Source organism: Fukomys damarensis, unplaced genomic scaffold (genome assembly GCF_012274545.1).
Source record: "Fukomys damarensis isolate Sample0158 unplaced genomic scaffold, DMR_v1.0_HiC HiC_scaffold_14, whole genome shotgun sequence".
NCBI classification, from domain to species: domain Eukaryota; kingdom Metazoa; phylum Chordata; class Mammalia; order Rodentia; family Bathyergidae; genus Fukomys; species Fukomys damarensis.
In genome coordinates this window covers 15,840,543-15,855,890 of record NW_022900926.1, presented here as the reverse complement: position 1 = coordinate 15,855,890, position 15,348 = coordinate 15,840,543, and the positions used below count along the sequence as shown (strand labels likewise).

Sequence of the window (15,348 nt, the reverse complement as noted above, 5' to 3'; positions counted from 1 at the left end):
CAGGGGTTCCTCGCGGGTGCGGGCGCCTGATCGCCGGGACTCTTGGCATCTCGGGCGGCAGATGACAAGGTAATCAATCCGTGCCCCCCTCTGGTCCGGGGTGCGAGGCTCTGGTTGCCCGAGGACACTTAGAAAACCAACAAAGCGCTAATTGTTGGCTGTGCAACTTTCAGAAGGCGCATTGTTAGAAGAAATTTTTCTTTTCAAACAGTGGATTTCAAGTGGGATTCGTTTAGGGTTGTTTCAAGGGGAGGAGTAAAACTGCCCCCTTGGAGAGAACGGGGATCAGCACTTAAAAAAAATTGGAGAAGCGAGGTGTAATAACTCCACGGCCTCGTGCCCTGGGTCGTCCCAGCGGCCAGGTCACCTGGGTCACCAGGTCCTTGCAGGTCGGTTTCCGCACGCGGCGCAAGGGAGGCTCGGGACAGTGATCGCCGCGGTCAGAGTGTGCCGCGTTCCAGGGGAGGCCGGGTCGCCCGGGTCTGGAGGGCGGGAGCCGCATCCCCTCCCTTGAGGTGCAGCGGGCTCTGGAAGAGAGCCGGCTCCTCCCCGGCGGCTGCTTAGGCTCTGCGGACGCAGCTTGCGGAGAGCTGGTGGCCGGCGAGCGCTGGAGGAATGCGAAGCTCGTGGGGACTCGAGTCTCCCGGTACCAGGCGGCCAGGGCCAGGGTTTCCCGGGGCCATCCCCGCCCTCTCTTTACCAGCGTTTACGGGGCCGGAGACAGCTCTTTAACCTTGGTGTTTACCTAAAATTTATTGCTTCTGTAAACGTTATTAATCACAGTGGCGTTAACCTTCCCCGGAGCGCCTGCCAGTGTGAATAGCAGCCCTGGGCATGTTACGTTTCTTTCACTGTGTTGCAAGCTGAGCTTCAAACTTGTTCCCTTGGCTTGGCTTCCACGGCTCTAGCAGTCCCAGGTTTGGGTTCCTAGTGAAGACGGTTTTGCCCTGGGTCCTAACCACATTGCCATCGTATAATTGCATATTGCTGAGTACTCATGCATGATGGCATCCTGTTGAATGTTGCAAATTCTTACATTGTGCAATTCCTACACACAAAAAATTACTTTTTCTTTAAGGCCATTCTTTTTTTCCTTTTTTTTTTCTTCCCGAGACTGAGTCGTGCTGTATAATTCAGGCTGGCCTTGAATTTACTTTGTGGTGCAAGTTGGCTTCCAACTGGTGAGGCTCCTCCTGCCTCAGCCTCCCCAGTGCTGGTTTTAGAGGCATGCACCCGCTTGGTCTTTTCACTTTAGGTTCATTGCTAAACACTCTTGCATTCTAGTCCATAGGAAAGTGCCCCGGCCGGCGGGGTTCATTATTAGTAGGGCTCGAGGAGGGGACCACCCGGAACGGGAACGGGAATGACGCAGGAAGACAGGAACCAGACAGAGCTCTTTTAGATGGTCAAAATTTGACAATTTTTATTTCTCACACAGCAGCTTTTATGCAGGCAGGGATGAGCAGGGAGTTTCCTGGTTGCTAGGTTACCTAACCTAGGCTGGTCTAGCTAGATAAGGTAGGGCATGGCCAGAATGTTCCTGGGAGGGGTCAGAATGTCCCCAGGAGGGTGTAAAGTTCCTATCAGGGGCACACATACACACAGGATGGAGGGGCACACACGGAGGGTGGAGACGCACAGGGGTCTTCGTCTCCAACAGGAAAGAAGGACATGAGTGGAGTGAGTAGGTTTCAGTAGGACCTCTGGCCAAACTTTACAGAATGTCGTTTTGAGGGAGGGGCAGCCTAGGGCGGTGGTAACAATAAATTGCTATCGTGTAGATCCGGCTCAGGGCTTCTCAAGCAACATCTTGTGCAGTCGTGTAGCTTCTCACCTGGCTCTGTGTGGAGGGTGGCATTCCATCCATTCCATGGCTGTGGAAGTCAAGGATCGCAGTGGGACATGTTGATAGTGGTGAAACTTGATGGTATCAGCATTTTCAGGTCGAGACAAGGCTGAGGCAGGAGGATCTCTGTGAGTTGCACGCCAGCCTGGACTAGGTTGTCAGACCCTGTCTCAAAAAACAAAACAGAACAAACAAAAGAGTTAGATGTGGTATCTTTGGCCTGTTGCTCAAACTGGGCTTCTTGGGCCCTTACTGGCAACAAGTAACAGTCACCAGGGCTTACTTATTTTCAAGGCCTGTTATTCTTTACCCTTCTCATTTTTTCCTGGTTCTTTCATCATCTTTCCTGCTGTATATTTGAAGCCTTTAAGGGATTTACATTATATTATCAAGAAGAAGTAATTTCTTCTTTTGAGAAAGGGTCTCGCTGTGTAATCCTTGAACTCACTATGTAGTCAAGGCTGACCATGAACTCACAATGATCCTCCTGCCTCAGCCTCCTGAATTCTAGGATTACAGGCATGCACCACCATTCCAGGCACTACTTTTCTCTTTTATGGAGTGAGAAAACTCTTGGAGAAGCATTAATGTGGAGGCCCTGGACTAAGTCCAGTGCAAAGGAGAACATCTGACTGACCTCTTAACGGGACTAGTTCTTTCTAGGAAAGAACATTGTTCTTTGGAAAACCTGATTTTCATAATAAGAATTTTATACCTTCTTCTGAACAAGGCTTTTGGTTCTTGAAACTACACATAGGAATTTAGCAAATTCTTTATAGTTTTGTACTTGAAGAAAGGAACTTGAATTGATAAATTTTTAATTGTAGGAAGAACATATAAAAATAGAGCTTTTTTTTTTTTTTTTTAAATAGTCTCACAAGACCTGGCAGATTTTGATTATCCAATCCACATGTTCCAGAGAGGAAATGGTTCTTAAAGCTTTAACAGTTTTCATCTGCCTCAGCTTCTTTAACACTTAAAATTATTTTCTAGAATAATTTGCTCTTGTTAGTAGAATGTACCCTTTTCTCAGCATGGTCCAAAGAAAGATTTAGGGTTATACATTCTGCACGATTGTATTTGTATAGTAAAATACTACTCTGTGCTATAATTCTTGAATATTGTATTATAAAAATGTATAAAATATTAATTATTATAAAATAGTATATATTTTAGAATAGTGATATCATATGATGTGTCCCTGAATTAAAGAATGTAGTTCCCCAATCCTGGTTGGCATTAAGCCCTGGTCCTGATGTTTGTTTTAATAGTGAATTAATATACTTTATCTGCAGATGAATGTTTGGATGCATTGACTGTTATATCCCCAGTTAAATGATTAATTTTCTTAATTGGCCTTTACAGCCTCCCCCTTCGTTTTAGCGGTACTGGAGATTGAACCCAGGGCCTTCAGAATGAGCTACATCCCCAGTCCTTTTTGTCCATTTTGAGACTTGCCTTGTTCCATTGCTTCTTTGCTCAGGCTGTACTCAAACCTGCAGTCCTCCTGCCTCAGCCTCCAGAGGTGCTGGGAGCACAGGCATGTGCCACCATGCCTAGCTTGGGGTACTCTTGAATGGGGCTCTTCTTGGTAAAGAGGCACACGGCAGCAAGTAATGTCAAGTTCTCTTTCTCTCTGTTGTGTGTCTGTGGAAGTATTGGCGATTTTGTTCTCTATTGGCATTCTTTTACAAATGTGGCACTGTGGCTGGCCGAAATCTTCAGTTCTTTGGAATCTGGAGATACTTCACGCTAGTACTGAAGATTAGGCTTATTTTCCTTCAGTGGTGTTGATACTGGGCACAGTTCATGTGATGAGCCTCCCCCAGTAGGGTTTGTGTCCATGGACAGTGCATGCGCCCCTCTGGATTTAGACCTCTGGTCGGAACCATTACCGAGATCCCCATCTGTGTTCCGCCTGCCTTTTTATCTCCTCTGTGTCTCTCGGAGGCACCTCAAACACAGCAAGTCCAAACTGCATTCATCTTTGCTCCCTCCAGCCAGCGACTGGAGAGTGACTCATCTTCCGCCTACTCGTCCAGCCCAAACTGGGAGTCGTTCTGCATGTCCTGGACCTCTAATGTCCAGTCATTCCCAGTTCCTACTGACCCTTCTTCATCCAGTATCTAAATCCCACTTATTTTTTTCCATCTACCCTTGTTGAAATTATAATCTTGTCCTGTGTGTAACATTAGCACAATAAATACCCATAGATATGTGTATTATATATATGTCAATATACACGTATAGATAGATACAGATACACCTGCTGCCATATTGAAATAAAATTGAAGATCTTGTCACATTTCATTGCTAAAATATTCAACACGTGTCTCTTGCAATCGAAGGCATTCTCCTCCTGCATATCCTCCTGATCTCCCCACCATTAATTAATGTTAAAGAAATTTAACATTACTACAACAATATGGCCTGACCTACAGTCCAAATTCACAGTTTTGAAATGATCTCCGAAACATTTTAAAATTCTGCCTGTAATCGAGGATTGCATTTGGTCGTTATGTCTCGTTAGATCCTTTAATCCACAAGGTTCACCCTCTCCATGTGATTTTGGACTTTCTTGACATTGACAATTCTGAAGAGACCAGGCCTTCTGTTCTGAAAGGTACCCGCGGCCTGGAGGCTGATGAGTAGCTTCACATTGAGTGTCTTGACAAGGTTACTGTATAGATGATGGGGTTCATTTCCCATTGCAGCACGTGATTCCCCCTTGTAGGTTATGTAAAACTTGAACAATGGCCAGGTTTAGGAATTTTACCCCCTACCATTATCATGAAAACATTTTTTTTTGGGGGGGTACAGGGAATCAAACTCAGGACCTTGTGCTTACCAGGCAGACGCAGTACTGCTGAGCTAAATCTCCGGCACCTTATCATAAAATATTTTAAACATACAGAAGAGTTAAGAAATTTTCATTCAACACCCATACACCCATGGCTGGGGTTCTTTAGCATTTTTCTGTATCCTGTCGTAGTCTTCACTGGTTCTGTACATGTTACTCTAACCCACCTACAAGCCAAAATATCTTTTAAAAAGACCAGTCTCATGCTTTTGCTTCCTGCTGGCCATCTAACTGGACCTTCGTTCCCTTCACATAAAAATCAGAGGCCTTAGCCTGGTCCCCAGGGCCCACACTCTGCTCCCACCTCGTTTCCTCCCCTCACTCCACAAATCCACCTGTTTTTTTGGTTTTCTTCTGTCTGAAAACTCGGGCTTGCACTTTTGTTTTTCGGATGCTTCTCCCACTTCATCTGGGAAACTGTTTGCTTTTTCTGCTTCCCTTTTGGCTAATTAATTTCTTCTTATCCTTGAAGGCTGGGCTCAAATGTCTCTTCTTTAAGGAAGACTTCTGGACCGACCGCCCAGGGCAGGTCTGGTTCTCTGTCATGTGCTCATTCCTCTACGCCTCTCCTTTGTAGACTATCAGGATTGTATGAAATAATTTATTATGTAATGAATCCTTTAGTGTGTTAAGCTCCTTAATGGCAGACGCTGTATTTCTTCAGTGCCTCACACATGGTACACACTCAAAACTCCACCACTAATGATGGAAGAAGCGGGAATATGTACAACTGGTGTGTGATTAGGTACGCGTCTGAAGTCAGTGCTTTCCTTTTCCTTTTTAGAAATTGATGTCGAGGTGGACCGTTATACAAAGTTGAAAGTCTCACAGAGGATTTGGGAAAGTCCTTGGATTACACTGAAACTCAGCCAAGATGGCCAAGTACGGAGAACATGAGACCAGGCCTGATGATGGGCAGAATGAATTCAGTGACATCATAAAGTCCCGATCTGGTAGGTAATAGATGCTCACGATAACTATGACTCTTCATGTAAAAACAATCTAGAGGGAATAGACTTCTGGGTTTGTTTTGCATTGTTTGTGTGAGATCAGCTTCTTTTGAGAAACTGAATTCTGACCAATGACTGTTATTTTGTAAAAGGCAATATAATGTCTCAGAGTGTCTTGGCTTAATTTTTTTTAACCCAGTTTTGCCTCATTGTATGTTGCCTGGCATTCATTGGGGAAATTGCTATTTACTGCTGGGTGCTGTTCAGCCATAAGACTACCCATTAAAATACAAAAAGTACAGGGGCCGGGGATTTAGCTCAGTAGCACCGCGTCTGCCTCCCAAGCACAAGATCCTGAGTTCGATCCCTGGTACTGAATTAAAAAAAAAAAATACAGCTAAGCGATTTCCCCCCATTTCCTGAAAATCGAAGAAGGTTAGATATGAAAAACAGGAGAAACCTGCTGCCCTCGGATCAACCGGTCTAAGACCGATGATTGGTTCTTGCATGAACTTTTAGACTGGGGGTCTCGGGATCCCACCCTGCCGTGCATGTTCGTATATAACCCAGGGCCTTTCGATTCTGGCTGCATAGATGGGGAGTTTTCACAAATGCAGATGCACTGGCTCCATTCCAGACCTGTTGAACACAAATTTCTGTGTTTTCCAAAAGCTTCCAGTATGATTCTGGGACAGACTCGGGATGGGGAGGGGTTGTTTTTGAGCAGGCAGGTCCTTTCTAAGCCTGGCAAATTACATAGAACTCTACTCTGGGTGTGAACACTATAGTTAAGTAACTTTGAGAGTTACTTTGAGGTATAAAATTATATCTAGTGTCACTTTCAAAAGAAAAAAAAAGGAACTCAGATCCTGCTTTTCCTGTGTGAACCCTTCCTATATTATGGTAGGAGCTCATTTCTTTTGTTTGAAGCTGCAGAAGTAGACACTAGACCTAAATGAACTATTCTAGGATACACATTTTCCTCTGCATTCCTGGTGTTTACTGCCTGGTGAAGATCTTGAATATTGTAGACTTGTCTAAATATGCAGTGGCTGTTTTGTAGCTTGTAACAACTGCTGAGGTGCAGCTCCATACCCTGTGGCGTGTGGACTTTAAAGTATGCTTTGAGGATGCTCTGTCCCCACAAACTTCGCTGCAAATGTTTTAGTGGTGTAAAGTACGGTAGTACATAAACATAAGCCATTGTTAATATTTTAATACCTGCTGCAGAGTACAGAATGAATATTCAGAAAAACATAAAGGTGACCAAGAGGAAAATGGAAAAGAGACAATTTCATATCTTTCCCCTGTGATGTTCTGTGAACTGTGAGGGAGAATATTCCCAAGTGGCTTTCAGAATTACTCTGGTCTGTTACAGGCAGACCTCTGGTATTTATAACTCACTCTGGCCATGCCCATGAAAGAGTAACTATGTAAGTTTTAGGTGCTGGGTGTGTGAGAGGAGCACGTAAACTTCCAAAATATTCTTTTTCTTTATTTGCTTGTTTTGTTTTACAAGAGTCTTGCCGTGTAGCTCAGGCTGGCCTTGAACTCATAACAGTCCTCCTGCCTCACTATGGTGAGGCTTTTTAACAGGGTCATATCAATTGACCAGCTAATTCTATTTCTACAGATTTTCCCTAGGCAGTACATAAAAATGTACATTTAAGAAGTCGATTACAACATTTTTTTATAATAGAAAAAATTGGAAACACCATAAAAATCTAATATTAAGGATTGGTTAGGCCATTCTTTCCCATTGTTCTTTGAAAGAGTCGCAAATTCTAAAATTATTAATGTGTAATTAGAAAAGACTGCCATTGTCAGAGAACTCCAGGAAACAGTGGTGAACTTTCTTACTTTACAGTGGAGTATCTGAAGAGATAACATGGCATCTGAGCAGAGCTATTTAATCAGGGTGGATCCGCAGAATAGAAGTCTGTGCATTTATAAGAGGTGATATGGATGTGTTTGTGTGTGTGTTTGTGTGTGTGTGTGTGTGTGCATAAGCATATCTAGATCAAATTAAGAATAGGTTCTTGACAGTAGTGTTGTTAGAAAAGGTGATATACATGGCGATTTATATGAAGGGGATCTTTAAAAAAATTGAGTGGATAGGCACTAAAATGTTACAGTGATAATCTCTGCACTGTGTGATCATCTTTCTCTTTTTGTAACTATGTATTGTCCAAACTTCTAATATTTTTAGGGAATCAAATCACCTGTATGTTTTAATGGCGGGCTACGACTATCACTCTGTTCCTTGGTGGCACTGACTTCACAGCACATTGCAATTTTAGCTGTGGCATAGCTGAGATACGAATCACATTCTTTCAGCTGGAATTGTTCTAGAAGATTGCAGATAAATTGGGGTTTGCATGAGGCTGTTAGCCTCTTGCTTTCTGGAAGGTGCTTTTTAATATTTTAAAAAAGAAAAATGCTTAATATGTGGTGGTGGTAATATCGCAAGGTACTCCGAAGCTTCCATATATTAATTGATTTTTTTTTTTCCAGTACCGGAGATGGAACTCAGGACCTTGTGCTTGTCAGGCAGGCACAGAGACACTGAGCTAAATCCCTGGCCATAAAAGGATTTTGAATTTAGATTAGGCCAGAGAAATTATGTGCATTCCTTCTATCATTTATCTATTTACCTGCGTATCAATCCATTCATTCATGTATAAATCTATTTAATCATCCTTGAATATGTTCTATGCAGAATTTGTTGATTTTTCATTTCTTAAGAAGGAATCCTTTCCTATTGGAGAATTTTGATCATTTGCTGTCCCAGGTTTCTTTCTTTTGAAGGGTTGGATGAAGGTGGTGGAGCAGAGATTGGGAGGGAACCCTGATGCTGAGGATAATATTGATCAACTACATCTTCGCTATATGAAGATTCTTCTCTCTTTTCCCCAAATCCTTGAGTTTGGGCAGTCTAAAAACCTAGCATAATAAAATATATATGGATTCTGTTTTAATTGTTGGGATTATTACCCTGCTTCAGTCTTAATTTGCTTTATGCTCTGTGTGTGAAATTTTATTTTTTTTTTTCAGTACCAGGGATCGAACTCGGATCCTTGGGCTTGGGAGGCAGGGGGCGGAACTACTGAGCTAAATCCCCGGCCCATGTGTATGAAGTTTTAATGCTTAAAATCTGGTTCCACCATCTGAACAGAAATACAAAGTCATCAAATGTTATTAGTAGAATAGTTTCCTAAGTATAAAAGCCATACCTTTGTATCATGGCTGCAAGGCATTTGTCTTGGATTTGAGTAAAGTTTAGAAAGGAACTTGATCTTTAATATCAGGGATTTGAGGCTGGGTAAAAGTAGACCTTTCTCTGTTTAATAGCACATATGTCAAATTTGTCACCAATGTCTGGATTATTGACAGCCTTAATTAATAGGCTTCATCAATTTTAATACGTTAGTACAGATTTTGAGACAATAGGCCAAGCGTAATTTTTGAGTGAAATATCTTGCCACCGGAGTATGTAATGTGTATGTACTGTAATGTGTAAGTTTCTGCCTTGAACACTGTAAAATATAAAATAATAAAATGGTTTGGGATGTGTAAAATAATCACAGAATACCCTCACTGCACTTTTACTGGGTCAGTAGCTGACGTACTAGAAAGCTAGTAACATGAAGTAAGTCCTCCTGGGCCCTTGGGCTCTGAGCGTTGCGTTGGATTTCAGCCGAGAGCCCCTGCGGTGTAGCTGTCAGGGGTAAGGGCTGCATCACCTGGTGACAAGCAGAGGTCAGAACAATGGGGAGATTAGAATCCTAGACTCACTGATGGGAATGGTCATTTGCTGAATGAATTATTTGGGTGAACTCTTCCTTCTTGTATGATTCAGTTCTTTAAAAAACCATGGGTAGGAAATCTGCCTGTAACATTTTCGTCATTTCTTCACTTTCTGTGTTATTGTCTAATCCTGGGATCTAATTGCTGAGGGGAGCCATAGAGGACCTAGAAGACTGCGTGTGTGATGTGATCGTCTAGCCTTTCATGATGGGATCTCACTGATGATGATAATGATAATTTTAGTATCTTATACATAAAATACATATATATCTATATATATTTAGCATCTCATATCATTGTCTACATACTGTGAGTAAATATGGTGTTGAGTTTAATCCTCACAATCACTGTTTAGTGGATGAAAAACATGAGCCATGTAGAAGTCAGTTGCTGCACTACCTTCTTTCAGTTTCTTGGTAGTGCCCACCCCAGGACCTTTGTATATCCTGTTACATCTTTGGTTCATAGTTCTCATTTAGATCTTAAGTTTAAATTTTACCTTCTCTGAGAGATCTTCTCTGCTGTCTTTGGAAAGTCATTCTGCCAGTCACTCTTCACCACATCACTGTATTTAAATTCCCTGTATTGTTTTCTCACCATCCAGTACTTTTCTTGTATTATTTGGCATTGTCTTTCCCACTAGAATTTAACTTCACAAGAGCAGGGACCAGTACATATTCGGCCTTATCCCAGTGTCTAGCTCATAGTTGGTGAGCAGTAATTATCTACTCAGTGAAGAGGCTCCAGGGCTTGAAGTTGCTAGGTCTGAGTGAGATTAGATCCCAGATCCTCTGATCTCAGAAGCCCTGCCTGGGACCTCCACATGTGCCGAAGGCCCTTCATTCTGTTGTTATTGAATGGTTTTTCTTCATTTTGTGCCTAGTTATGTCCCTTGGAAATTTTGCACCACGTCAATTGCACCAATGCACCTCTCCTTGCACAGTTACTGAGGCTGGGACCTGGGCCCAGCGGAAGGGGTGGAGGATAGGGCCCAGCCAGGGGGTGTGACGGTAAGAGACAGAGCCTGCTACTCCCAGGCTGTCCCAGCCTCTGGCTTGTTGGCTCTGGCCTCTGTCACTGTGTGTTGAGAGTTGGCAAGGCGGGGAATACCAGAGGACAGATGGTCCTTCGGGCAGAAGATAGAAAAACAGATAATGGGTGTCTGATGTGAATTCTCTTTTCTCTTTCCCTCTGTCTGCTGCTCAGGGCTTTTAACTGGTCTTTAACAAAGGTAGTGGATTTCTGAGGCAATGACATGCAGCGCAGGTTCTGCCTGGTCTGATGCCCGGATCACCAACTGTGGTATTGGGAAAAGTGTGTGAGGGAGGGGAGAGTCCAGTGAAACGGAAAATAAGACAAATTCTTGGACTGTTATACCTGGTTACATGGACTGCATGGCTTCTGAAAATAGGCTGTTTGTATCCTATTGTCTGCCAAAATTCAGTGTCATGAAAGTTAAGGTAGAAGACAGATGACCTTCCCTGTTGACCTTTCAGAAACCTTTGTTTAGCAAAGACAGTGGCTGTGTTGTATTTAGGGAGCGCTGGTCTACTTTATCTCTTACATTTAAAGATGGATCTGTGAGGGGATTTTTCTAAACAGCTTAAGGGACTGTGAAAAATAGTTCGTTTCTTCTCCTGAAGGCTTACTTGGCTGGAATACCCATGCTTTGAAGGGAAGTCTTTGAGCAACCTTGTTTTTTTTCCATGAGCCCTGGGGATGTGCTGCAAAGGGCTAGAACCCTGATAGAAACTCAAACCCGGGGAGGAGAGCAGCGCTTCTGGTAGTGGGCATGAAATCTTGCCCAGGTGTTACCTCATTATGCTCCCGTCCTTGTGCAATCGAGAGAAAGTTTTCTGTGTTCCTGGGATTTTCAGGACCTGTTCCAAAGGTTGTGAAGCTGCAGAGGAGATCCATTCATCAACCGGAAACTGCGAATGGCTGAGAATAATTCTAAGCAGAGGAAGTGCATTAACTATATGGACAGAATGGAAAACTCAATTTTGTTGAACCTTATTTGAATCCAGATGTTTGGACTATGGCAGATGCTGATATGATGATTTTCCTGGGAACAAAGGAACACACAGGATCATTTCAGCAGCTGTAAATGTGAGTTAAAATTTAATCTACAGCACCAAAGAAAAAGTACACGGCTGCTTTCAAGGGTACTGGCTGGAGATTTTCCCCCCTTAAACTGTGCATGCAGGCATAGGCATTTGTAGTGGGCCCTCAAGGTACGACTGGTCTAACATATGAACAACTTGGGTAATGACCAGAATTTTAGTTTTAACCTACAACCAAAATCTTGATGGTCTCACATACAGATTCAACCCTTAGAGTTCTGGAAGGAACATGACAGCATCCTTTCCTGTGTGGGGCTAACTGAGAAATCCTGGGCCAAGCTGGAAGGAATGACAGCATCCTTTCCTGTGTGGGGCTAACTGAGAAATCCTGGGCCAGGTTCTCTCTAAGGACACTGAGATCGGTCTGTACACAGGAGAGAGACTTTGAAGACTGTGGAGAGGAGCCTGAGCCTTTAGTGGACCAATTTGAGTTACAACCAGCCCTCAGGAATGAACTGAGTTTGTAAGTCCAGGGTCCATTATTTTTATTTTAATTTCATCTTTTTGTGTGCCCTAAGTGCTTAGGAGGAAATACACTCAATTCACTATTTGAAAGATGAGCCAGTGCGAGTTCTTAAAATGTATTTACCCTCCAGAAAATGGCTTGGGGCCCCAGACATGGAAGCAGATCTCAATCCTTTTACTTTTGCTCTCTCTGTTGTGTGTGGATTTGCACACACTAATTCCAGGAGTCAGGAAAGCTCTGGTTACTTGTGGGTCTTTGGTCTCCGCACTTGTGCCTTTGGACGATCCACTCTCTTGCATTTACTTACGTCTTGTGGGCAGCTCTGTTAGAAACTTGTTCTCTTGGCCAAGTTAGCAAGAGGAATTGTTTGTTTTTGTGTATTTGGCTGAGATTAAAGTTTGTGGAGGAAAACTTCTTATCAGCGTTGGGAATTCTGCTGTACCTGAGGCACAAAAATATTTCATCCATGACTATTTTTTTCCTGTGTGTGTGTGTGTGTGTGTGTGGGCACAGGCTGCCCATGAGTTTTCAGTGATCCTCCTGCCTCAGCCTCCTAAGTGCTAGGATTACAGGTGTGCACCACCATGCTCATCTCCTCAATGAATATTTTTCGGAGGAAATTTTTTTTGGTGTGTGGCTGGTTGACTGGGAATTATTATTTATGTGTGGTTTGAATATCTTTTTTTTTTTTCAATGAGTAGGGGGAAAATACCACACCTACTACCCTTTTTTTTTGAGACAGAGTCTCATTGTATAGTTCAGGCTTGCCTTGGACTCACTATGTAGCCAGTCCAGGCTGGCCTCGAACTCTTGGCGATCCCACTGCCTCAGGCTCCAGAGTGCTGAGATTAGAGGCGTGCGCCACCACGCCCAGCTCACATTTCTGATGTAGCAGAGAAATACAGTAACAAAAAATGATGTGACCCTAAAATGATGCCCCTTTGAAATATGCTGCTGTTTCAAAAGCCTTATCTCTAGACCTTCTCTGCTTCCGTAGTCTTAATATTTGCAGATTTCTTCAATTCTATTTTGTAATTAAGATTTTGAATCAGTGCAGCAGGCCTGTAATCCCAACTACTCAGGATGCTGCGGCATGAGGATCACAAGTTTGAGGGTGGCCTTGGCAACTTAGGGTGCCTGTGTCTTGAAAGAAAAAGTAAGAAGAGCTGGGATGTAGCTCAATGGTAGAGCCCTTGTCTGGCACCCGTGAGGCCATGGATTGGATTCCCTGGTGCTTCCCCTCTACCCCAACACGATTTCGGATTACAGTACTTACCTGAGGATTGTAGGGCACATGCATTTTGAGGCTGATTGGTTCTCTTGCCCCTCATAGGCTGTGTGAATCACACTATTTAATATTAATTTTGTAATTAGGTGTGTTTATGCGTATGCATGCATCCTGAGAGTTGTGCTTTGCGTTTCTCACCTGTGGAATCCTAACTCAGGCTGCCTGACGGATCTGCCCTGGGTTTTGAGTCAGGCTGGGTGGGCCCCAGCATCGGGAGCTTCTCCAGGCTGCTGTCTTCTCCCTGGTGCCCTGGCTTCCTGGTAGGAAAGGGAGGTCTAAAGCCCCAGGATCAAGGTGAACGTGCCTCTGAAACAAGGAGAGCTGTAGTCAAATGGTTATGATTATTTTTTTTACCTTTCTTTAGCTTTTTAAACATTTTATTAGCATGTTTGCAGTCCATGGTGACCACATCCATGGTGGGATTGGCACATGTGCATAACACGTCTTAGTTCTTTTTACTTCCCCTCCCTTTCCTCTTTTAAATGTTTATGATTACTTTTACTTGTAAACACTTTCCCTTAAACGATTATAATGGGTATCATGATGGTGTGTGTGTGTGTGTGAGCATGTGTGCCTTGCTCTCGCGTGTTCCGTATTTTGAAGAGTTTGGTTTGTGCTCAGCAAAGGTAAAACCCCTCCCTTCCCTTTCTGTCCGCTCCTCCACTTATCTTCTTTTCTTTCCTGAACTGGGGATTGAAACTAGGACCTTTGCACTTGACTACATCTCCAGTCCTTTTCTATTTTTTATTTTGAGCCAGGGTCTCACTGAGTCATTGAATTGTCCAGGCTGAGCCTGTACTTTGATTCTCCTGCCTCAGCCTCCCAGAGTGTTAGGATTACTGGTGTGCACCACCAGGCCCAGCGTCTAAAACATTATTTCTAAGACAGATGTCTTTTTGACTCATGGTGGGAAAAAGAATACATTCATTTTCTGGGCCTACTTTCTTATCTTCTTTAGGGTTGGAGAAAAGTGTTATATTTGTAGTGGCATCCCGGTTTTTGATTTCTCAATAGGCAACACGTGGTTTTTAAATATGATGTAGTGTGCTTTCTTTTGGAATGAAGCAGTTTGCCTACCATTCTTTTAAAACAAATGAAATTAAAAAGAGGAGTAAACATTTTTATGTCAAAGGTGAGCTAAGGAGTTAAATGGCATAGGGACCACACTGCAAGCTCCCCGTGGATCTACAGAACCATCCCTGAGGTGCTGTGAGGTCCTCGTGTTCGCCTCTCTCTGAGTCCATGGGTTGTGTGCAGGAAGGTCTCTGTGCTTGAATCTTTCACTTCTGTGAATGTTTAGGGAGGGATCTTCAGTTCCTCATCATTACACAGCCTCCAAGGTTCGAGGTCTCGGTTGCTGCTCTGTGTGCCGCTGTGTGGAATTTGACATCAGACCTCAGCACTTCGCGGTAAGTGTTCCCGAGGCAGGTTGCAGACTCCATCCGAAAGGGAGCTCTTGGTGGGACGCATGTTATAAGGACTGGCACTTTTGCGTGCACGTTGGCCTTGTTCACTTGTGGGGTTTAATCTTAACGGACCAGTTGGGGGGAAAGCTTTTTTCCAATTTATTTGAAATAAAGAGACCACAAAATAAAACCAGCAAGATCTACCAACAGAAAAAAAAAGACTTGGTTTCTAAACTGTGCATAATACACGTTTCACACTTAATTGCCACTTTTGACATTATATTGCTTTTGAAAATTTAAAATGCAAATGTTGAGCTGGGAGAGTAAATTTAAGTCTTAGTTGGCATTGAAGTCCCCCGGCCTTACCCAGAAGCCCAGCCTTTGCGAGATTCATAAGTAAAACTCTGTATGTGTTCTAGTTACTCTGTACGTGCCTCGTTTACCTTGTTACCCCATGTAATTCCTTTTAGTTGGATGTGTATAATCCTGGCACTAGGGGAAGCTGAGGCAGGAGGATCACAAGTTTGAGTCAAGCCTGGACACATTAGCAACCTAATGAAATCCTGTCTCCAAAAAAAAAAAAAAAAAAAAAAATGGGGGGG

At 43.3% G+C, this 15,348-nt stretch overlaps 1 protein-coding gene across 1 annotated transcript in view; it reads left to right on the top strand.

Annotated features, from left to right (window-relative positions):
* Utrn (utrophin) overlaps positions 1 to 15,348 on the top strand; it is a 479,533-nt gene continuing 464,185 nt past the window's right edge. The window contains exons 1-2 of the mRNA XM_010626629.1: positions 1 to 69; positions 5,491 to 5,659. Coding sequence (XP_010624931.1) covers positions 5,581 to 5,659 — 79 coding nt within the window. The 5' untranslated portion in view covers positions 1 to 69; positions 5,491 to 5,580. The remainder of the gene's footprint in view (positions 70 to 5,490; positions 5,660 to 15,348) is intronic.